At 32.3% G+C, this 24,872-nt stretch overlaps 2 protein-coding genes across 3 annotated transcripts; one reads left to right on the plus strand and one right to left on the minus strand.

Moving 5' to 3' along the window:
* LOC18586538 (4-coumarate--CoA ligase-like 7) lies at positions 1,881–4,401 on the plus strand. The gene is made up of 4 exons (XM_018129439.1): positions 1,881–3,359; positions 3,469–3,536; positions 3,620–3,722; positions 4,051–4,401. Exons 1-4 carry the CDS (start codon positions 1,953–1,955, stop codon positions 4,174–4,176), a joined length of 1,704 nt encoding a protein of 567 aa, XP_017984928.1. The 5' UTR covers positions 1,881–1,952; the 3' UTR covers positions 4,177–4,401.
* Positions 4,632–13,879, minus strand: LOC18586539 (acyl-CoA-binding domain-containing protein 4). Of its 2 annotated transcripts, none has more exons than XM_007009992.2 (14): positions 13,533–13,879; positions 12,271–12,392; positions 11,987–12,064; positions 11,792–11,911; positions 11,589–11,655; positions 11,390–11,451; positions 11,047–11,186; positions 10,837–10,963; positions 6,503–6,617; positions 6,338–6,426; positions 5,912–5,995; positions 5,477–5,797; positions 5,346–5,405; positions 4,632–5,247 (listed from the first exon to the last, which is right to left on the minus strand). In XM_007009992.2, the coding sequence occupies exons 2-14, from the start codon at positions 12,385–12,387 to the stop codon at positions 5,080–5,082; spliced, it is 1,548 nt and encodes a 515-aa protein (XP_007010054.2). In that variant the 5' UTR covers positions 12,388–12,392; positions 13,533–13,879; the 3' UTR covers positions 4,632–5,079. The 2 variants fall into 2 exon arrangements, with proteins under 2 accessions (XP_007010054.2, XP_007010055.2); XM_007009993.2 differs by having other exon boundaries at positions 12,271–12,377; positions 13,533–13,861.

Raw genomic sequence — 24,872 nt, forward strand, 5'->3', positions numbered from 1 at the left:
ACTCAACAAATTCCAAAAAATCTTTTTTTCTTGTTCTTGATTTTTTCCCCAAATTTTATCAATTTCAACATGTATCTAAATTTATATTTACACAATGGATGTGCGTCAATATGGTATTGCTTTCAATAATGTGGGTTTCATTTAGACTTGATAATTTTGGACACAACACAAAAAGAGACGGAGTTAAATAGATTTTGATTTAATCTTTTCATGTTTCATATTTTAACTGTGTTAAACACGATTAACATATTTTAATACTTTTAATTAATTGTATTTAAATGTGTATAAGTGACACGTTTAGCAATCCATTTAAATTAATAGTAAAAGATTATTTTAACTTGATTTAAATAATTTTAAATCATTATTTTAAAAGTCCTTTTAAATTTGATAAAGATAATAGGGTAATGACACCCTAATCCTAATTTTTTTTGTTACTTTCTTTTCATTTGGATCTATTCCAAAAGAAAGGCATAGTCACTTGGCCTGCACCACATTCCTTTCCTCTTCTTCTTCCCTAACCCCAATTCCAATTTTTCACTCTTCTCTTCTTCGCTAATATTCCCAAAAAAAACCCCTCAAAAACACTAACCCTAAAAGCCTTTTCCTCCAATCTGGTGGTGTCATAGTTGATTTTAGATGTTATTAATATTTTAAGATTGGATGTTAAGGATGGGTTTCATTATTTTGATAATGAATTTTATGAATACTATTTATGTCAAATTTTATTAAATTTAATGTTGTTATTATTTAGTTATGATTGTTTTTATGATTATTAATTTTAAATTTGAATAAGAAAATTATATTTAATTATAAATATTTTAATTTAATCGTGTATTAATCGTGTTAAACATGTTAGAAAAAAATTGGCTTAATCGTGTTTAGGTTTTAACAATCGTGTCATGTCGTATAAAATATAACCGGACACGTTTAATAGACGTGTTAATCAAATCATGTTACGTAATTTTTTAACTTATTTATATACGTGTTTTCTGACACAAAAAATTATTCATATCGTATTCATATTTATTAATATAACCGTTACTACTTATATTAACATGACAATTAAAAACGCAAGAAGACGAATTTTTCAAATCTAAATTCACAGCTCGTATGTGTCAGAGCTGTCTATGCGAATATGCATAGGTTGATTCGATTCTTAGAAAGTGGGCGGCAGAGGCATATCAAGACTTCACTAGCGGGAGTGATACAATAGGATTATAGTATTTCTTGGAAAGGGACTGCCATGGACTTAATCAGTTTGTCACTTCCCCATGGCCGGCAACTAAGTACAAATACAACAGATTAATTTCCTCCATAATCATCCATTAATTTCCTCCATAATCATCCATCATTAGTGATGGATGCATGGAATATGGATGGATGTTCAATGATTTTTTCAAGTGGATTTGAGTACATACTATATAAAGGCATCTAGGTTTAACTCAAGTGATAAAAATTAAATTTACATGAAACATTTTTAAGATTCGATAAACGTAAAATCTTTCCTTTATTTAAAAAAATATTAATTTGTAAAGATGCACAAAATGAATTAAATAAAATTATGCATGATATAATTTTTTTTAAAGGTATGATATAATATTTTTTTGAAAAACATGAGATAACATTTTTATTTTTTCTTTTTTTGAAAGACATAATAAACATTTTTATAATGTAACATTACGTAATAATAATATGATATTGAAAGATAGTGAAGAGATTTGAACTCTTATATTTTGTTTTATATTTTCTTTATTATGAGAGGCTATGGCCCCCATTGTAAATAACAAAGCTACATTATTAACCTTGTGCTTATCGACGTTCAACTTTATATCGAGACATATATAAATCAAATCAACTTGACTTCATATCCTAGACTGAACAACATTGTATGCAGCACAAAGTTTTAGTCTTGGCCTTTTGCCATAGCATAGAGCAAATTCATCAGAAAGAAAATGTCAGTTGAAGAGTCTTGGACCGTCCCCATCAAGGAAGAATCCGGCAATTCTCAGCCGCTGGTCAACCGAGGCGGCTTCGATTCGCATACCGGCATTTATTCTTCACTTTTTCCACTTAGTGACCATCTCAAAGTTCCTAGTGATCCTGACCTTGGCATTGCCTCGTTTGTGCTATCACAGTTTCCTCATCCTCAGGTTGGTGAATCAAAAGTTGCACTCATTGACTCAGCTACAAACCAGCAACTCACATACGCTCAACTCCATCGATCAATTCAATCGCTTGCCTGTGGCCTTTACCACCTCGGAGTCCGCAAAGGTGATGTTGTGTTCCTTTTGTCCCCAAACTCACTCTTGTACCCAACGATATGTCTTGCAATTCTTTCACTTGGTGCAATACTCTCACCTACCAATCCAATCAATACCCCCTCGGAAATAGCTAAACAGGTACTTGACTCGGGTGCTAAGCTTGCGATCTCAGCCCCCGAGGAGTTACATAAGCTGCTACAAACTGGGGTGCCTACAATTATTACGTCTCGTCAGTCAGATGAGGATTCGTTATCTATCGAAGAACTGATTGAGTGCTGCGATCCACGTGAATTACCGGAAACTAAGGTTAAACAGTCAGATACCGCTGCTATATTGTACTCTTCGGGTACGACCGGAACAAGCAAGGGAGTGATTTTAACGCATTCGAATTTCATAACAACGACTCGACTTGTAAGATGGTATGCAGAAGCAACATCATCCCAAAATGACATATTTTTGGGGTTTATACCCATCTTTCACATATATGGGCTTGCATTTTTCGGGGTAGGACTTTTAACTGCTGGTATCACCACTGTGTTAATGCCAAGATTCGATTTACAGGCCATGTTGGATGCAATTCAGACTCATAAAGTTAACAACATTCCTGCTGTGCCCCCTGTGATACTTGGCCTGGTGAAGTACTGCAAAGGTAATAGCAAATTGTCAACATTGAGGAGGGTTGGTTCAGGGGCTGCACCCTTGAGCAAGGAATTGACAGACGCATTCAGGGAACAGTTTCCCTGGGTGGAGCTGAGGCAAGGCTACGGGCTAACCGAAACCTGCGGCGCCACCTCCGGTTTCGTGTCTCACGAGGAAGCTAAAGCTCACCCAGGGTCATGCGGAATGCTGCTGCCAACCTGTTGGGCTAAGGTGGTTGATACAGAAACAGGGTTGGCTTTGCCACCTTACAGGAAAGGAGAGCTGTGGCTAAACGGTCCTACAACTATGAAAGGGTATTTGGGAAACAAGGAAGCAACGGCTGCAACAATAGATAAAGATGGGTGGCTTAAAACAGGGGATCTTGGCTACTTTGATGAGGATGGATTTCTTTATATTGTTGATAGGATAAAGGAGCTTATCAAGCATAACGGGTATCAGGTATCTAAGCAATACCAGATTTAACTCTGTGACAACTTTTAGAATTTGCATTGTTTTCAAGAACCAAACCTGCCTTGATTAATTGTTCAAAAACCTGTTTTCCATTCAGGTGGCTCCAGCAGAACTGGAAGCAGTGCTTTTAGGCCATCCCGATATTGTGGACGCTGCAGTTATACCGTGCGTGCAACCCTTAAAGAAGTAGTGTGGCTGTCATGCGGTCGTATTTGCATGTGTATTTGACACTGTTTTGATTTTTGCAGGGTTGAAGTTGAGGAATCAGGGCAGATACCAATGGCATATGTTGTGAAGGCAGCTGCCTCTCAACTCACTGAGGAACAAGTCATTAAATTTGTAGCTACTCAGGTTGGTCTTTTGGAATCAAAAGATATAATTCTTATTTATTAAAAAATAAAAAAATAACTTATTAGCACCTATGTTTTATCTTAGTTAATGTATAAATCAATTGTTATGTGATTAATAGGTAAATGAAACCCACACCCATCTTAGTACTAGTTTCGCCCGCACATCAATAAACATGATCAATTATATGTGTGTGTGCACATGCATGTCACGTGCTGCACATGCAACCTAGACTGAGGAACCACCACGTGACACACGCGTGGGGCAGAAACAAATTATTCTAAAATAAATGTTAAAAAAGAACTTATTTGCCATGCATGAACTCTTTCAGGTGGCTCCATACAAGAAAGTAAGAAGAGTGGAATTCATAAATGCCATCCCAAAGTCAGCAGCTGGCAAAATCTTGAGGAAGGAGCTCATCCTACAAAGCCAACAGCAAATTCTCTCCAAATTGTAATTTTTATACTTCTGTTATCCGTTGCACTAGCTCAACAAAAGCCACCGAAATTTATGATGAAATGCTAGTAGCTTGCTCTTTCTGTCTTTTCTTTTTGGGAGATGAAACGGTTGTTGCTCTAATTTCCTTATAAAATAGCAATGCACACTTGTGAGTTTTCTCCTTTTTCTGCAAAGAAAGTGGCCACAGTCTCAATGGGTGATGACAGGGCAACCAATCTCCAGTTTTTTCCCTAATTGCTCAAACAGGAACAAATGAAGATAAGAAGTGAAAAGGGAAGAGAAAAACAATACATGCTCTGAAAATGTATGCAAAACAGTAACTTGCTTACACAATTTCTTCTCTTCCAATCTCACCGGACTCAACATAAATTACAAGAACAGGTCCTTCTCATTCAGGAAAAGAGACGAGACTCGATATAAATTTTGCAGATTTATAATCACAAGAAGCAAAGCAATCTGTAATGTTCAAGAGATTCCTTGCATATCAATATAATTCGATCGAGGGCACAGGAACTAACAAATAAAATCAAGAGTACAAAACTTGCCCAGTTTACAGGAGACAGAACAGCGACCCATTGAACAAAAAGGCTTAAAATTTAATAAATAAAATAAATAAATTGCCGGAGGCAACCTAGCTAGAGAAAGAACAAATTCATATAGACTATATTCTAGTAAGCAGTTCAGAATCTATCTCCTCAAGAAAATGCTGCAATGGCTGAAACTCAAAAGCCCACAAACACTTATTAAGCTAACACATGTAGACCATGTGCACAATCTAAATGTTCTTCAAGTAAGATTGCACTCTGATATCTTCAGGGCTGGATCATACCCAGTCCATTGCTTCAGATATACTAGATCAACTAACAATGGCACGATCCCTTTTTCAAATGATAAGCAACTTCTATGTGCTTCCAGCTATCCACCGCCAAACACCACCAGAACCTTGCCTCTGGGCAGCTGAAAGCTCCATCTCCTGTTCCAGTGCTGACTTTTGTCTCCTAAGTACTTGTACTTCGTTCTCTATGGACTGTAATGATTCCAGCATCTTTTGTAGTTCAGCAATTTGAGCCTGGATATATAAACATGTCTTAGATCTTGGGTCTAAAGTGTAAAAAAGAATAAGTTAAAAATCTAGAATGAAATAAAAAAATATGAAAAACTGAAAACCTCAAGTTTAAAGCATCTTGATCTCTCAGATATCAGCTGACCTTGGACAGATTGGAGTTCCTACAACACAACGGCAAATTAAAATAACAAAAACTTCAAACGTTAAACTATGAGCCACTTCAAGAGCATACCTTGGATAATTCAGTATGATTACTATTGAATTCATCAATCTTCTCTCTGAGCCTAGAGTTTTCTGCTGTGACTTCTTCAATTGACAACTCCAACACCTTTTTCTCTTCTTTAATTGCATCAATTTCAATATTGACATCCTTTTTAGGAACATTGTTTTCAACTCCATTAAAGTTCAGATCTATTATTTGTGGAAAATCCAACTTTTCTGACTTTGCCAAGGCATATGCAGCAGTAACAGAAGCTGCTGCTGCTGCTGCTGCTGGGGACTGAAAAATCTTGGGATGAGATGAGTCTCTTGGTTTGAGTTTCATAACAAAAACCTATCACGTGATAGACAACCACCAAAAATCAGGGAAAAAGAAATGATACATACTGGCATAGATTCAGCAATTTAAAAAACGTGATTTTGAATAAAATGTTGTTAAACAATATACCTCATTACTATATTTCCCATTGTATCCACCAAAGGCAACCAAATGCTTCTCCCCATCAATTATTGCTGAGCAAACACTTAGTCCCTGCATTTGAATAGCCAATTGCCAGGAAAATTTAGTCAAACCCAAAGTTAAATCAATTATATAAGAAATTAAAGCATAAGACATAAAAATGTTACTGAGGTAAAAAAAAAAGACATAAAAATGTTGGATAAATAGCAAACATATGCTTCTTAAGCAATGATCATGAAAACAATTTGGAAACGATAAATGTTGGATAAAAATGTTACAGCAGTAAGGACTATCACCAAAAGTTATTCTAAAAGAAAAATCTCAATATGCAGCCACATTCCAAAAATCTTGTCCAAGTAAAAGTTCAGCTAGTATTCACAGATATACACTTTATCAAAGGCTCAGAGTAGTAACCTCACTAGCAAGTGGATGCCTTTCTTTCAAAGTTGTCAAAGTAGACCAAACTAACTTAGACATATTTAAGGCAAGAGTCTCCAGGCAACCTGTAATGAAAAAAGTGAATTAGCAAATGAAATTCCGACATAAATAAGATTTCATGAAAAATTACATCACACGTACCATTGCTGTTATCTCCACCACCAACAATATACCACATTTCATCAATGGAAATACCAGCATGACCTGCCCTAGGACTCACCAAATCACCCTGAACTTGTGGTTGGGACCACTCCATCTGCATGGCAATCCAGGTTCAATTCCAGTCAATCAAACCATTCAGACTACTTAAGCAGAACACTAAATTTTTAATGCTATTAGAATAACCTTATCTCTAGCTTATTATCATCATAAAAAATCTGCTTCACCTGCTGCAGTTCATATTTCTTTACGACAGAAAGAATGATCAAATCATAAAACTGGCACTAATTGCTAAGGAAGATACTATGCAATATGCAGTATTGCTTAAATATATTGAATGAAATATAATGGCTAGTATATCTCCAGAATTAAGATCTAGACTTTTTTTTTTTTGAGATGAAAAGAAAATATTTTTACTTTCATTAAGGTCAAGATAAAGGTAAGGTACTTGCATGAAAAAGATCCAGCATCTATTGTACAGTTAATGGAGACTGTCCAGCCAATTTAGGGTTGGACTGAAACACCCAATACCCTCGTATAGAAACTAATATGACCTTATCGACAAGACGATGGGTCAATTGATGTCAATTTAAGTGCCAAAGAACGGTGACAAGTAAAAGGAGTATTTTGGAATAAAATATTCCGCATGCGATAAAATAATAATTAAATAATAATAATTTTATCAAGGATGAATTAGCGAGTTAAAAGGTGATTCGGAAGTAAACTGGGGCAAAGTAAGATCTTTTGGACCCCTGAAACACTAGAGGAAAATTTTTGAAAAAAAAAAAATATTTTATTAATAAAATAATATTAAAATATTAATGTTTTATCTGTTGTTGAAATTAGTTATGAAAGAGGATTATATGACTAATCTAAGTGGGAAAGAAGAAATAAGAAAAATTTTGAAAAAAAACGATGATAGTGGGGCCCACGTGTCCTTATTAAATGAAGTAGAACGGATAAGTAAATATTTAAATATTATGATGACATTTTAAGTGCCAAAGAGCAGTGACTAGTGAAAGGAGTATATTGGAATAAAATATTTCGCATGCGATAAAATAGTAATTGAATAATAATAATTTTACCGAGGATGAATTAGCGAGTTGAAAGGTGATTCGGAAGTAAACCGGGACAAAGTAAAATCTTTTGGAGCCCTAAAACGCTAGAGAAAATTTTTTTAAAAAAAATAATATTAAAATATTAATGTTTTATCTGTTGTCGAAATTAATCATGAAAGAGGATTATATGACTAATCTAAGTGGAAGAAAAGAAATAAAAAATAATTTTAAAGAAAAATGATAATAGTGGAGCTCGCGTGTCCTTATTAAATAGATGTAGAGCAGGTAAGTAAATATTTAAATATTATGATGACATCTTGATGAAGTACAAATTTTATATCATATTTGTACGCGTGTAAAGAAAGAAGATAGAAGGAAATTGGAGTTTAAGAAATGTTGGAAGAATTAAATTGTAAAGAATGAAAGTTTGAAAGGTCACATGATAAATAAAGGAATGTTTAAGGACTTATGTGCAAATTTTAACATTTAAAGTTAAATGGGAATTTACTAACCAAGTAAAGGTAGATTATGTGAAATATGAGATGAACATGTGGATTCACTATTATATGCAATTATAGCATGCAAAAAGAAGAAGTTAGCGGAAAACATATAAGACCACTACCATGTAAAGTAAAAGAAAGAATAAGACTAAAATTAATTTATATGTAATGTGATTGGTGCATTGGTGGTCAAATGAAGAAAGAAGAAAATGGGTTGCATGTGATTTAAATGAGTCAAAGATTGACTAAATAAAATATAAGATAAAAGTGATGCATGAAATAAAAAAATAAAAAAAGAATGAGAAAGTGAGGTGACAGGTGAAAAGGTTCCAAAAAACTATTTGTCTTGTAATTGTAACCACATGAAAGAAAAAAGAAAATGACAAATGACTAAATCTTGAGCAATCCGTCCATGAGAGGAAAGTAAAGAAAAAAAGAAAGAAAATAATAAAAAAAAATAATTTTGGACAATCCGCCTATATGTGGACAAAATGAGAAAGTGAAAGCCATTTTCAAGACTTTTGAAATAATGTGACAGCAACTTTACCAAAGAAGTCTTAAATCTTGCCTGCATAATCCTTATCCTTTACTTTCTTCAAACATTATATTTTCACAACATCAAATCTCACAACCAATATAGGCATTCTTCTTAACCCATAATCATATAACATAACCAATCAAGGATTAGGCTACAAATTGTCTTACCTTTTCTCAATAATTTAACTTGAACTAAAATCAAGAAATCTCAAGCTCCTTGGTAGTGTAATCTCACATTCCTTGCGAATCACCAATATATATGGTTTCCTTGGCACCCCACACGGTATTCTTTTGCTGCCACAAATATTTTCACACATTATAATCGGTTCAAAAACCATATATTCAATCAAATTAACAATTTTTATCTTCCTTACTTTGAAATCTTTAAGTCAAATCACCAAACTCTCCTTAAATTTCAACATGGCGTGTGGGTGGGAGGAAAAACCTCTCGATTCTTCTCTAGCTTTTCCAAGCCGAACCTCCACCAAGCTTTTCTCTTCTTTCTCCTTTCTTCCTTTCTCCTTTCTTCCAAGCCGATTCTCCCTTTTCTTTTTATCTCAATGATGCGATTTTCTTTCAAAGCAAAGTCATTTTGCTATTTTTTGGTTTGGGCGAATATCACAAAAATGGTACTTGAGATGGTCTTGTCAAATCTTCTCTTTCTTTCCTTTTCTTTTCTCATGGGCGGACCCCTCAAGGCAAAAGCTTTGAAAATGACTTTCACTTTCTCATTTTGTCCACACATGGACGAATTATCCAAAATCATTTCTTTTTCTATTATTTTCTTTCCTTTTCTCTTTACTTTCCTCTCATGGACGAATTGCTCAAGGTTTGATCATTTGTCATTTTCAATTTTCTTTCATGTGGTTACAATTACAAGGCAAATAGGTTTTTGAAACCTTTTCACCCACCACCTCACTTTCCCATTCTTTTTTCATTTCTTCATTCCATGCATCACTTTTATCTTATATTTTATTTAGTCAATCTTTGACCCATTCAAGTCACATGCAACCCACTTTCTCCTTTCTTCATTTGACCACCAATGCACCAATCACATTACATGCAAATTAATTTGTCTTATTCTTTTTTTTCCTTTACATGGTGGGGGTCTTATATGTTCCCCGCTAACTTCTCCTTTTTGCATGCTATAATTGCATGTAATAGTGAATTCACATGTTCATCTCATATCCCACATAATCTAAATTTCCTTAGTTAGTAAATTCGCATTTAACTTCAAATGTTAAAATTTGCACATAAGTCCTCAAACTTTTCTTTATTAACCATATGACCTTCAAAACTTTCATTCTTCACAATTTGGTCCTTCCAACATTTCTTAAAACTTCAATTTCCTTTTATCTTACTTCCTTTACACTCGTACAAATAGGATATAAAATTTACACTTCATCAAGATGTCACCATAATATTTAAATATTTACTTACCCGCTCTAACTCTATTTAGTAAGGACCCATGAGCCCCACTATCATCGTTTTTCAAAATTCTTTTTTTTTTCTTCTCTCTTAGATTAGTCATATAATCCTCCTTCATGACTAATTTAAATAACAGATAAAATATTAATATTTTAACATTATTTTATTAATAAAAATATTATTATTATTATTATTTTCAAAAATTTTCCTCTAACCTTCTAGGGCTCCAAAAGATCTTACTTTGCCTCGATTTACTTCTAAATCACCTTTTAACTCGCTAATTCATCCTCGATAAAAATATTGTTATTTAATTACTATTTTATCGCATGCAAAATATTTTATTCTAAAATACTCTTCACTTGTCACCGTTCTTTGGCACTTAAATTGACATCAGTTGACCCTTCGTCTTGTCGATAAGGTCATATTGGTTTCTATACAAGGGTATGGGGTGTTACATGGACCAGCTTCATGGACTACATTGGAGATATCTTGGAATAGTTCATTATGACTTGAAAATATATATCCCCTATTTCAACAAGCACAAGTAAGCACACATGAGCATAAGCACTCTTCTTTCTATCTTTCGGCTATGTCAAAATGGCACTCAAAGATGATCTCTAGAGGCCATGCTAGTTACCAAGTTGTTTGATAAGCATTGCACACATTATTCATCATGGAAAAATGTGATCGCTTACTCAAGAAAGAAAAATTGACAATTAATGGCGTTCAACTCATACCAAAAATAAAATTGAATATAAATCCCGAAAGGGAAAAGAAAAGGTCCAACACTTACAGTCTGCAAGTCCAATACGTGAAGATCATTGAAGAATATTGAATGAGAACAACCACCAAAAATCAAAAGGTAGCGCTCAGCATGCACTGCAGCCGTGTGATCGAATCTTGGAGTTGGGGGTGTCTGCCTATCAAAGTACAACAAAAGTGACGCAGAATACTTCCGAAATTGCAAAGAATAACCAGCAATCAAAAGCAAAAAGATGCTTACATTGCCTCCACCATACTCCAAGTCATTGTCTCTAGATCAAGAACATGTACATCATTGAGCAATTTCCTGCTCCTGTCTTCTCCACCAAACACAATCAGTTTAGAACCTACCAGTGTCACAGAATAACCCCCAAGTGCTACCTGGAACATGTGGCACAAAATCAAATTCCCATAAGAGAAGACTCCAACAATGGGAAAGAACAAATTCTACCCTCCTTAAAGAACATATAACAACTGAAAATTAAAAATCAAAGGAGGATAGAATGAAACAAATAGGCAAAGCATAGAAGAAAAGGCAAATTTTTATTTTTAAAACAAAAAGACGCCATAATAAAGATAGTTACCGGAACTTTTCCTGAGGTCTCCATGACACCACAGACATGTGTCTCTAGATTGAGGACATGCACTACAAGAAGTCCATTAACATATTATTAGATTCCAAACAATGTACAAATTTCATTCGCTACCAACCATTAACCAGAACACCAGATTCCTTAACTTTTATAGGTGTATTTGTACCAAATGATCCTCAGAAATACAAACCTGTCATGGCATCAGAAGATTTCTTCGAATGCCCGCCTAGAAGAAGAAGGTTATTTTCCCACTTAATCTGCAAAAAATATATAAACAAGTAAAACTATATTCAAGTGCTTATTGAAAGTTGTATTGAGTCGCTGCATAAGTGGATATAAATTTAATAAGGCAAAAAGAATATATCAATCGGGATGGTGCATCTGAAGTCCCACCATACTATGATCTGAAGTGCCTGGAGGAACTTCCTGTGAGCCACTGTCTTCTGATTTATCAGCATCTGATTCGATCTTCAGTTTCAGACTAGACCATGTCAAACTTCTAAGATCAAATACCTGCAAAAGCAGCCAAAGAGCACATTACAAACAAGAAAGTACTTCCATATGTATCAACTGAGGTCAAGAATAAACCTGAATATCAGACAGGTATCGACCATTACGACTGCCTCCATGGATATATAGTTTTTCACCAACCACTGCTGCAGCATGCTACAGTGAAAAAGCCAAAAAAATGACATGATAAGCATCTAGCTAAAGAATCATAGAAAAAGGTAAGCACTTAAAAGAAAATCAATATAACAGCATTATTAAGGGTTAACAAACATGACCCAACACCCCAAAAGAGAGAGAAAACTATAAAAAAATGACACAACCAATAAGTTCTTGTGCATGGTTTACAATTTAAAGCAAATTACCTTGTACCGAGCTGATGGTCGTGCACCAGAAACTGGCAGTGCTACCCACTGCTCATAGGCCAAATCTGAAGGCCACTTGCTGAGATCCATTTCTTTTTTAATCTCTTCTGCTCCCATAACAACTGTTTGTATGTCAGTCAAGTTCTTAAAATGCATAATACAAACAATCATTTTAACAAAGAGAGACTCAACTCAGAACTCATAAGTTTCTAGAAACAAGGGAAAAGTGTTGTGGAAAATGGATTGAAGAGCATGATAAAATTCCATCCCCTATATAAAATTTGGTGAGAGGAGGAAAAATGGAAAGGAAACAAATTTCTAGAGCATTTTTAAAAATCACTCCCCTTTCCCTTTTGTTTACAAGATCCAAATAAAACCTCACTCTTGAGACATGAGACATACAGCAGAGGTTTTATATATCATACACACCATGATTTGATCCAGTAAAAAATTGAATATTGGAAAACTTATTAGGAAGATTATTGGTATCTCTATAGTTGAACAAGAAGACAATGGCTCGGTGAAAGGCTAAAGGAAGCATGTGCCATGAACAAGACCAGAGTAAGCTGCCTAAGTTACTGGCAAGTCACTCAAAAGACCAAATAATCTGAACTTAAAGGACAGAAAAAATTCCACTACCATAAAGATATCAATTTCATAGACAGCTTATACATAGTTAGCAGTATCTACTTGTTAACATTCAGAAAAAGTTTTAGCGGGATAACTAAACTTGATCACAACATTTTTTCAGAATTCTTCATATAGTTATGATTAAAACACCAATCTGATACAGATAACATTATCATAGTTATTAATACTATTCAAAATCTAGCAACCTAAACTTTTCAAAGGCAAAAACATAACAGAAAAAAATCATAAAATTGTTGTAACTAAACTCTAATAAAATGCAAAAATAATGGCAAATTATCAATTCAAAGCTAAATCACATACTATCTGACTCTTCAGAGTAATATCCCCTGTTTGATTGCAGAGAAAATGCAGGAAACCAATAAATAACAGTAATTTATATTTCTCCACTCAAATTAACCAGATAAAACTTGTTTGACTTAACAAAGTCAACATACTCCCATTTTCTTGGAAACAACAACGATCAATTTCCTTTCTTTTCCTTCCATTTTCTCAGCAACCAGACAGAGCTCTACAAATTCGACATTTACGGAGATCTAAATCTTTAAAACACACAACTGAATTAAAATTTAAAGTCTAAAATGCTTAAAACGAAAGAATTGAACTCAATTTACCTGAATTATGAAAAATTATGGAGAATAAACTTAGAGCCGTTGATTTTTAAGAACAAGATCTGAGAAATTGTTTATGTATATGGGATCGGGGGTGGGAGGGCAATGCGGGGTGAGATCAGACGGTGTTGATTCTCCGACAAGACGAAGAATCGAACACAAGCCTTTGAGATCTGAAATCTCTCAATCTCAGGTGAAGTGTTTGTTTTTTCCTTTGTGGTGGTGCCTACGTGTATTTTGCTGCAGACAAAAGAAACCGTAAAGATCGAAGTCACCTCTGTAAGCGTCGGAGCTCTTACCACTTACTATGCACACTCTGCCACTTCACTGTGTAATTTGTTTTTCCTAGCGTTTTGATATATCGCTGGGAATTTAATTGTTGAATATATGATTATTAAAAATATGATTATTGAAAATATAATTTTATAATATTTGGTATAATAAGAAAAAGAATGATCGTAGAAAATGTAATTATTTAGAAGATTATATTGTAATGTTTAATTTGAAAGTACTTTATTAAAAATATAATGTAAATTGATTTATGTATAAAAACATATAAATTGAATAAATTTATAATTTTAATATAAAATTATAACCTTTTAACTTTTAAGCAATTAAAATAATAAATAATAAAATTACAAAAATATTATGAGAATTTTATATTAATTATTTAAATATTAAAATATGTAAAATTATTAAATATTTAATTTTGTTTAAAAAAGATTGCTACCTATCCATGGAGGATAAGATAATATTTAATTTTTTCTTAAACTTATAAAAATTGAAAATAATAATGCTTAGAATTATGACATGAATAAAAAAAAATTATGCAAAGAAGAATATGTTGGACCTTCTCTTCATCGAAAACTTAATTTTGTATCTTTTTACACGAATTTGAATGTCAATCATTGTTCTTTAATGTCCACATAAGAATATCTATCAATAAATCAAAATTGCCTATCGATAAAAGCAATAACGTGCACCATCTATCAATAGATAGTAAATTTGATTGATGGACATTTAGCCATATGATGGAATGGTATCTATCGATAGATTGGAACATCTATCGATAGATATACTATTTTAATCGTATATGACGCTTCCTTTATCTCATAACAGGGGCATCCAAACACCTCATTCTCTCAAATCCCTTCAACTCTAATAAATTTCTCCGATTCTAAACTGTTAAAAGTATTTTCTTCTTAATTTTCGACATCAAAAATATAAATTTTCTCCAAAACGCTTCCAAATATCTTTAAAAATTTAGTTTAGGGTTTCATAAAACCCTAAGGCCTTAATCTCTCAAAATCTTGGATTCCCTTACGTTTTGAAAGAAATTGTATCGATTAAATCATTTCCCTCATCCTCTTCAACATTTCTACCGAATCATTTTTAACCAAAACACCTCAAGCCTCTAAATTTCATAAATTTTGAAAATGAGTCATAGACCTAAACGCACAAAGGTGACTGCTAAAAAGGGTTCAAGCAGCTCTACTGGTGCCGAGACATCTTCAACATCGAACGGGAGTTTTTCCTATGAAATGTCACTCATCCATCGCATGTTCAAAAATTCAACGACAAGTTCACCAAATGCAAGGTAATGCTTAGGCATATAATTGACTTTGATTACTTAAAGTCCATTGATTTCCCATACTTTGCAAACTTTTAATATTTAGGATGGACACATTACTTACAAATGAATAGGAAATACTATGAGAATTTAGTTCAGATCTTTTACTTCAATGCAACACAAAAATATGTAAAGTCGAAAACAGGTGACCTAGTGAACCATGATGATCAGTTTGTCACTCACATCATGGAAAAATGGATCCTTGTTACTTGTGCCCTAATAAAAAGAGTCCTTCACTTTACTTCCCTCCCAGAAGATCTCTGCTATGTCTTTGATAATGGTAACCTCTAGTTCGTGTTTATCTATGCACCACCAAATGACAGATGCAGTTTTAGTTGCACAAGGCTATCTTTCTTTGATCGAGTCTTGCACCTCATCATCACTCACACTATTCGTCCTCATGGCTCCATCTACCTCACTATCACCCAAGAAGACCTTTAGTTCTTATTTCACATCAAATATAATCGTCGTATTAACCTTGTTAAATTTATCATGGATGACATGTTCTGCACCATTAAAAGGAGTATCAAAAACCTTATTTACAACATGTTGATCAATGAGATCATAAACTACTTCAAGTTTACACCCGTTGTGATCTACCCAAAAACCATGCTTTGTTTAATTCTATCGACGAGCATAATATTGAAAAGTTGGGTTTTAAATTCAGAAACAACACTTGTTTAATGTAAGTAAGTTTCATGGATGAAGGTTTTCTGGTTTTGTTGTGAATTCACTACTAATGGTCTTGGGATTGATCTGGGACTGAGATTGAATCTAAATTGTTGAATCGGGATGAATGATGCTTGTGCCTCTTTGTTTACTACTGCACAAGATCAATCTACTGAAATCTGGAAACAAAATGGGATGTAAAAGATTTTATTTTTTAGCTTATGGTTTTTTGTATAGTCATGTACAAGGCTCTTTTTGGCCAACTTTTGATCATTGTAGAGGGATGGTTTAATGGGAATGGAAGGGTGGCCCCTTTGTTTTGTTTTCGTTGTGATTAAAGATGGGGATTGTTTTTAAGAATTTTGAATTGGAAGGATATACTCGGCTATCTGTGAGAGTATAATGTCCAATTCTTGATGTATGTATTTTGCTGTTGTTGTTTTTTTGGACAATGGAAAAATTTTTCCCTTTGTTTTTAATGAAAATATGTTCATAATTTTCAAAAAAAAAAAACTACTCTTCAATTTATCTCGTTGCTATTGCTCTATGATTCAATTTACCACTTTACTTCATTCTAATTCAAGTTCAGAAAGCTTAAGTTGATGCTTTAGTTCTACATGGTGACAAGGTTTTTCATAAGACAAAAAAGGGGAAAATTAGTTAAAATCTATATTTTGCTCATCACTTTACAGAAAGAAAAGTGTAAATGCAATGGGTGTTGATTTAAAGGAATAAAAACAAATTTTGTTTATGAAATCAAGAGACAATTAGTCAAAATTTGTATTTGTAAAGTGATGAGCAAATACAACTTTGTATATCACTTTACAAACAGGTAAAGTATTGCAAGGGGTGTTAGATTAAAAACACAAAAACAAATTTTAAATGAAATCTTTGGGAGAAAGTTAAAATTTGTATTTGCTCATCATTGAAAAAGTTTTAATGAAGAGCTAAGTGTTTTAAACTAAAAACAAGCAACAAGGTTTTTCAATTTTAAAACTAATTTCAATCTATTGATAGATGAAGAATATCTATTGATAGATGAAGAATATCTATCGATTGATGTTTATTCTCAATACATGACCTTAAAGACCAAGAACATCTATCAATAGATTCAGGGAATCTATCGACAGTTTGTCACTTAGGAAGAATTGAAAGTGAACTTGAGTAGTATTTATCGATAGATGCCGTGGATCTATTGATAGATAGACATATGAGAAAAGTCTAGCAAATTCCTTTATCGATAGATACATATATCTATCATAGATTGTCACCCAATACCAATGTCCCCTAAAATCTATCGATAGATGTGCAACATTTATCGATAGATACATATATCTATCATAGATTGTCACCCAATACCAATGTCCCCTAAAATCTATCGATAAATGTGCAACATTTATCGATAGATACATATATCTATCGATAAATTGTCACCCAATACTAATATCACCTGAAATCTCTCGATAGATCCGTGGTATTTATCGATAGATACATATATCTATCGATAAATTGTCACCCAATACTAATATCACCTGAAATCTCTCGATAGATCCGTGGTATTTATCGATAGATTTTCACCCGAGAGTATTCCAAAGGGACCCTAATGAACATTTATCAATAGATTAAAGTGAATTTTGAAGGTTTTTAAGAAAATCTATCGATATATGGTCCATCTCTTCAATCTATTCAACTTCTTCCAACTTTAATTTCTGTTAATTCTTCTCCCTGTATAATATTGTACTATCTAGATTTTCAAATATAAGGATCTTACCCAAGAAAATACCTTAAACTTTAAAGGATTAAAACTTTAAATAAAAAGATTCAAACAAAAGTTCCTAATATATTAACACCATTCAAATGCCAAATATTCTTCATACAACAAATAACCTTCAAACTCCAAACATTAAACATAAAGTTCCTACTGAACGACAATCTAAAAAAGTTTAACATGCAAATAACTAATAACTACTTGTCAATTGTAATTACTCTATATTGATGAGCCATTAAGTCTAAGCACTCTTTTCACATAAAAGATCTTGTATTCTTCTAACATGCTATAGAAGTAATTAACTTTTTTCTAGTCGCTGCAAATAATTTCTCTAGCTGTAATAACATCATCACGAGTCAACACTTAAAGTCTTTCAAATCCCTTACAGATCTCAAAAACTTCCATATTCTTGTCATCTTTAGTAGCCATGTATTTAAAACACTAGGCCAAGTTACTAATTTTTGTAGTTGCAACTTGACAAACATTCTTCAACTCACTTATATTGTTAAAAAATTACAGCTTTTCATGACAACTACCTCCAAATTTTGTCTTAGCTTTTTTTCGAATCAAATTTACCTTAAGCAACATTAAATTCCTTTTTGTTGTACCAGTGGATGTCGCAATGCTGGCATTGACAAGTTAAGTAGCTGACAAAGTCTCTTAAATGTTCACAAAGTTCACATCATCATTTTCATGTTCACCACCCAATCCATCGAATGCATCTCAAGTTGCTCTTACTATTGCTTCCTTGGATTTTATGTTCTCCACGGCATCAACTAGTGCCTCTTTTCCTTCTCCAGTTGCCTTATCTCTCCCAAATATAATTGCTAATTTATCAAAATGAGGAAAAGGCTTATTTCTAAGTTTTGTAGCAACTGGATGACCATGCAAGTCAATATCAAACAAACATTAATGAAAATAAGCAAATAATCGTATGGATTGAAATCAATAATAAGCACATATCAGTGATATAAATAACAAGGAAATATTTGATGACACCCATGTGCACTTACCTTCACCCATCCATTCCAAACGTCAGTTTCACAAGTGACACATTTGTTGATGTCATCCCACCCAAAGCTAGAAGCAAAATGGCCTAGCATTTCAGCAACTTCCCTATATTGTGACTTCAATAACCTTATTCTAGATTGTACATGTGGGATGTCTCTAATTTGACAATTTGTGATCTTTTCAACCATCCATTTCTCCAATTGTTGCAAGTAACCAGGCTTAAAAGTCCCATTATCTCTAGACTAACCATCAACATTCACAAGATTTAAACAACAATCAATTAGAATTGCATCTTCAAGAGGAGTCCATTGATGGGTGGATCTCTTACTTGTCTTTTGTGATCCTTCAGTTGGTGTTCCTTCCATCTACAATAACAAAATGTTAGGAAATGATTTTTATACTTGAGAGGTAGAAATGTATACAAAAAGAACTTCACACCTTTTCATACAAAAAATGTAAGAACTCAAAAAAACCCATCCACACATAAACACCCAAAAATATGCCCTCTATACAATCATTGCCCCATAACATAATCAAAGTTAGCAACCATAAACCCCCAAAAACCTAACATCTAATAATTACAATTACAAAAATATACTGTTACATTACGTTTCATTTCTAGATGCTAACCAGTCATCCCACATTTCTTGTGCCAAGTTATGTCTCCAATTATTCCATTCATTTGAGCTCTTAATGTATTGTATCATATATGCATTTTGCAATTCTACTAATCTCACATATCCTTAATTGAATTCATCCTTAAGTGAATCATGTGTCATCTCCCCCCTAATATGATTGTGTAACAAAGCACAAGCTGATATAATTCTGTATTTGGTTTTCACTAGATACCAATACTTCTCCCTAAGTATTACCCATCTTATCTTAAGAAATCTAAAACATTTCTCAATAACATTTCTAGCACTGTAGTGTTTGTAATTAAATAATTCTTTTTTTGATTGAGGAGTTTGATTTTGCTTCCATTCATTCAAATGATATCGTTGACCTCTATATGGAGTTAAAAATCCTTATCCATTTGTATATTTAGCATCATATAAATTGTAAAAACCTATGATAAGCAAATATTTTTGTATCAAGAACTGAATATATCAAGCTAAAACCAAAACTTTATAATTATTAATTTAACACATTTTATCCTTTTACCTTTGGGGACTTTCAAATCATTACTTCTAGAGATTGCATCTCGAAAAACCCTAGAGTTTGCAGTAGAACCTTCCCATCTAGGTAAGATATACATGAACTACATATATTGTGAACATACCCCAAAGACATTTGTAACAATCTCGTTCTTCCTTGTTTAGTATCTAAGCTTATCATTTTCTAAAGCATTGACTTTAACATATGTCCTATCTAAAGCACCTAAATAACTTTATTGTTTCTAATAGAATGGTGACACAAACATATATCTTATTAGATTTAAACTAATAAAATTTTATATTTAAATTATAAAGAGAAACCAATTTAAGTTTACCTTAAACCATTTCCATCATAGGTCAGTTGAATTCTCGGTTATAGGCTCCGGATTCTTCAATAGTATTACTTGTAACCTCAACACAGAATTTAAAACCACTCCAAATTGCCTACTTAATGTCTCACCACTTCTAACAAACTCTCTCTGTATTATCTTATTCTTTGCATGATGAGCAATGATGTATAAAAAGATTACAATCATTTCCTCAACATTCATATGTGTTGTTGGTTTAAGCCTACCACTGGTTTCAAGCATATTGCATTGTTTATAGAAGGTGCTCCTATTCATTTGAATATGTTCAATGCATGTCATATCATAATTAAAAACCATTCTTCTAAAGTTCAATTTCCTAATAATATGCCTCCCATAAATAGTACCATTACATGACCTTTTATGCTTTCTTTTTTTTAGGTGCACGTAACAATATTGATTAAGCAAAACAGTAATCATTTTTAGTGTTGTATAGAATTGTAATGCCAATATAATAGTAGACGTGATCACTGCAATATTCTATTTCGAACATCTGCTTATTGTCGTGAACTATAATATAGAAAATAAAATTAATAAAAGTGTAATCCAACGGCTAGTAATCAAACTGCACAACACATTGTACATATAAAAATAATAAGACAATCCACTTTGAACTTGTAGTTATTTTGAAGTTAATACAATAGAGAATGAAACAAGAAGTATAAGTACATACCATAAACAAGGTATAATTAACAACTAGTTGAAATACATTGTATATAGCATTTAATCCATATTTGTAAAGACACAAAAAAAAAAAAGTGCATGAATTCAACTTTAATACAAAATTTTTTTTGTTCAGACACTATATAAAGTCCGTTGCTACTAATATTATTATCAACGCTATATAAACACTATATACGAACAATGCTAATAAAACACTATAATTGATATACAAACACTATATGAAACACTATAATTGATATATAAACACTATATGAAACACTATATAAACACTGCTACTGATATTATTTTCAACATAAAATCCTTTTGCCAACCTTACAAACCATCAAAACAAAAAAAACTTGGACCAACCATCTTACATAAGTCACAAAACTATTATCCAACAAAAACTATTATTCTAAATCCAACAGGAAAGTGACAATTCTCTTTTTTACCTTGTTCGTTTTTTTCCCTTCTTTCTTAAACTTGCATTTCCTTCTACTTTATATATCTCCCCAATTCTAGTATTTTACAATAACTATTTTTTTAAAAGCAGAAGAAAGATTCATTAATTGAAGAAAGTGCAATGAAAGTTCCTTAAACAAGAGAAACAACGGCTTCTAGAACACAATCTAAGGAAATGAGAAGGAATGCCCCTCTTCATGGGAGAAACCTCCATTTTCCCTGAGCTCAATAAAACAAAACCATCATGCCAAAACAAGACAAATAGTATGAACAAAATCAATCAAGCAAAAAGCTAGGTTAAGACCCTTAACCCCTACACCAAATACAAAGTAGGAAAGGGAGCCTGACCCCTTTGAATCTATACAAAATCAACCCTTTACAGAAGTGTTTCACCTACCTTAACCCTAAAACCCATATTAAGATAACATACCACAAAATCACAAAGAATACTACAAAACCCAAACCTTAAAAATCTAATTTACTCAAGTTAAAAAGCCTTAAAATTCCTAAAAAAAATGAATGCCTGAGAAGTATTACATTGCAATATTTTCTACACTATACTTAAGTAGAAAAAGAAAGATGGCTTTGGTGCAGGTGACATGTTAGCCTTCTTACGAGTAGTGAGAAGAAGAAGAAATGTGTGGGTGGGCAAGAAGAAGAGAAGACCAAAAAATGAAAGAGTGTCGGGGTTATGATGGGGAAAAAAATGAGTTTTTACTTTTCCTTTGTTGAGGGAAAGTAACTTTCCCTCGGTAAGCTAAAGGAATGGATTCCCTTAGCTAAAGGTAATGACCTTTCCTTGCAATGCCATGCCTATCCACTTATTCTCAACCAAATAATGTATTTTGATTACACTCATTTAAAATATAGGGAATGTGTTTTACTTCCCTTGAACCAAAAGCAACCTAAGTTTTTTTAGTGACTATATAATTTCACTTACATTTAATTTGTGATACTTGGTAATTTTGAATATGGATTTAAAGTCTGGATTTAGAATAATTGTGTTTTATGTGTTAATCATGCCAATATGATTAAGACACAACTTAATCCATTTAAGATATGATTAATTAATTATGTTATCGTGTACACGTATAACCCATAGCTCATTTATTATTCATTTATTTAGTTGTATTTATGTATTTGGTAGAGATGTTTAGTTCACAATTAAGACTCGTTTATGTATCTGTATAAATATGAATATTTTTATGATGATTAAGATTTATTAATGTTGAATTTTATTATATTTGATAAATGTTGTGATTTTTATAAATTTTTATTATAAATTTAAATAATAGAATTATATTTTAATTTAATTATTTTAATCATGTTAATCATATTAATTGTGTATTAATTGTATCAAACGTGCTAATCATTAAAACATGTTATAAATTATATAAATTTTAATTATTTTAATCGTGTCATATCGTACAAAATTTAACACGACACATTTAATAAACATGTTAACAATGTCATAGCGTGTTACACTTTTATTAAACGTATTCATATATGTAGACTTATCAATTTTATATATGATCATGGACAGACCTACATTGAAAGGAGTGGAGTCACATGACACCACTCATTTATTTAAGTGTCCAAAATTTTTATTTGGTGTATTACTTAGGTTAGAGTTTTATGTAATTAATGATACTAATGAACTCACTAGTTTTTTTTAAAAATTTTATAGGGAGTGGGGTCAAAGAATCCAAATCAAAGTAGATTTTTTTGCTAATATTTAAATACTACATGGAAAAATAAAAAAATTTGCTTCCATAATTTAAGATTTTATTAAAAAAATTAAAACCTAAACTACTCTCCTTTTTCATAAAATTTCCTTCTATAATTAAACCTAAATTACTCTCTCTCTCCAAAAATAGTACTTTCTATAATTTAATTTCCTTTTTATTATTATTTTAGTTATGACACCACTCAAAAATATTTCTAGATCCACACTTATATACAACATAAACACGACACAAGTCTAAGTGAGTTTGGGTTTAGGCTAATCGTGTTTCGTGTATTAATCATGTCGACATGGTTAAGACATGAATAAATTGTGTTTTGTGTATTTAATTGTGTTCACATGTCTTGTTGACACATTTAGTAGACAGTTAAGACCCTTTTATTGATCCATATAGATATTAATATTTTTATAATGATGAAGATTTATTAATATTGAATTTTATTATATTTGGTAAATATTATGATATTTATAATTTTTTTGTTGTGAATTTAAATAATAGAATCATATTTTACTTGTACATAATTCAATTTAATCGTTTTAACTATGTTAATCGTATCAATCATATATTAATCATATCAATCATGTAAATATGCCATAAATTGTATAAATTTTAATAGTGTTAATCGTGTTGTGTCATATAAAATTTAACTTAACACGTTTAATAAACGTATTAGCCGTGTCATGTCATATTATACATTTATTAAAGGTATCTGTGTACATGTTTAAGATCCTGACATGATTAATTAATTGTGGCATGTTCGTGTTTACCCGTATAACTATTAATACCTTATGTTTACATGACACGGTTAAGATACGGATACACAAATTGCTAGGTTTACATTTAATTAATCTTATCATGTTTGTATTTACACATACAATTGTTAATACCCTATATATTTACAAGACAAGACTCTTAAACGCTTTTATGGGAACTTTAGCTGAAGGAAGGGCTATTCCATTTTTCTTTATTCCTTTATTTAATTCACATAATAGTTATTCTGAGAGATGTCAGAATAGCTATTACCAACTCCCCCTCGATAATAATTATTCCGAATGTAACAAAATGGGTAAAAAAACTTTTGTACAAAAGTACCTTTAACTATTATGTCAAATTGGTACCTTATATATAACGAAACTTAACCCCTAGCATTTAAAAGCATTCATTTTTCTTTTTTTCTTTTTATCTCTACCTTATCTACCTCTCTCAGTCTCTTTTTAAATATCCTCCATGGTCGAAAGATGACGAAGGGCAATGACAATTGATGTCACCTCCACCAATCAGATTTGGCCGTGGAAAGTGTCAATTTGGAGTTCCACTACCAAATTCAATTACAGAAAAAGTCAATTTAACTCTTTAGTGCCAAATCTAGCTGCATGAAGCACTAGAGTGATGTTCCATTATGCCAACCACATCTTTGATGGTTGGTTGATGAAGAGGAAAGAAAAGAAGAAAGAAGAAAAAAAATTAAAACAAAATTAAAATAAAAATATATATATATATTAAAATTTTAAAGGTAAAATACCTTGACCCCTCGAAGTTTTACCCATAATTTCACGTGGGTCCATTAGTATTCGAAAAAAACAATCTGCCTCAAAAGAATATTTTTTGCTAGACATAGAAGTCCTGTCGTCAATCTTGTTTCTTTTTTGAATTTTAGGATAATTTTGCCATTCCTTTAATGTTCTTGCTGAGACTAGAACTCCCTCAAACTAGAAGCGAAAAATCTATATTTCTTGTTGAAATGCTCAAGATTCCTTGTTGATTTTTGGCACTCCACAAAAGAAGAAATGATGAAACTAATCGAGGAAAAGATTATTTAAAAAACCACATATGGACAAGCTAAAAATCTAGATTTCTTACTGAAATGCTCTAAATT

This window comes from Theobroma cacao, chromosome 10 (assembly GCF_000208745.1).
Source record: "Theobroma cacao cultivar B97-61/B2 chromosome 10, Criollo_cocoa_genome_V2, whole genome shotgun sequence".
Lineage (NCBI taxonomy): Eukaryota > Viridiplantae > Streptophyta > Magnoliopsida > Malvales > Malvaceae > Theobroma > Theobroma cacao.

Coding starts and splice junctions, on each gene's coding strand:
- LOC18586538 (XM_018129439.1), top strand. CDS start 1,953: ATGTCAGTTGAAGAGTCTTGGACCGTCCCCATCAAGGAAGAATCCGGC. Junction 3,360..3,468: donor TCAAGCATAACGGGTATCAG/GTATCTAAGCAA, acceptor TTTTCCATTCAG/GTGGCTCCAGCAGAACTGGA. Junction 3,723..4,050: donor TTAAATTTGTAGCTACTCAG/GTTGGTCTTTTG, acceptor GAACTCTTTCAG/GTGGCTCCATACAAGAAAGT.
- LOC18586539 (XM_007009992.2), bottom strand. CDS start 12,387: ATGGGAGCAGAAGAGATTAAAAAAGAAATGGATCTCAGCAAGTGGCCT. Junction 11,187..11,389: donor AGACCTCAGGAAAAGTTCCG/GTAACTATCTTT, acceptor CACATGTTCCAG/GTAGCACTTGGGGGTTATTC. Junction 6,618..10,836: donor ACGTATTGGACTTGCAGACT/GTAAGTGTTGGA, acceptor ATTGCCATGCAG/ATGGAGTGGTCCCAACCACA.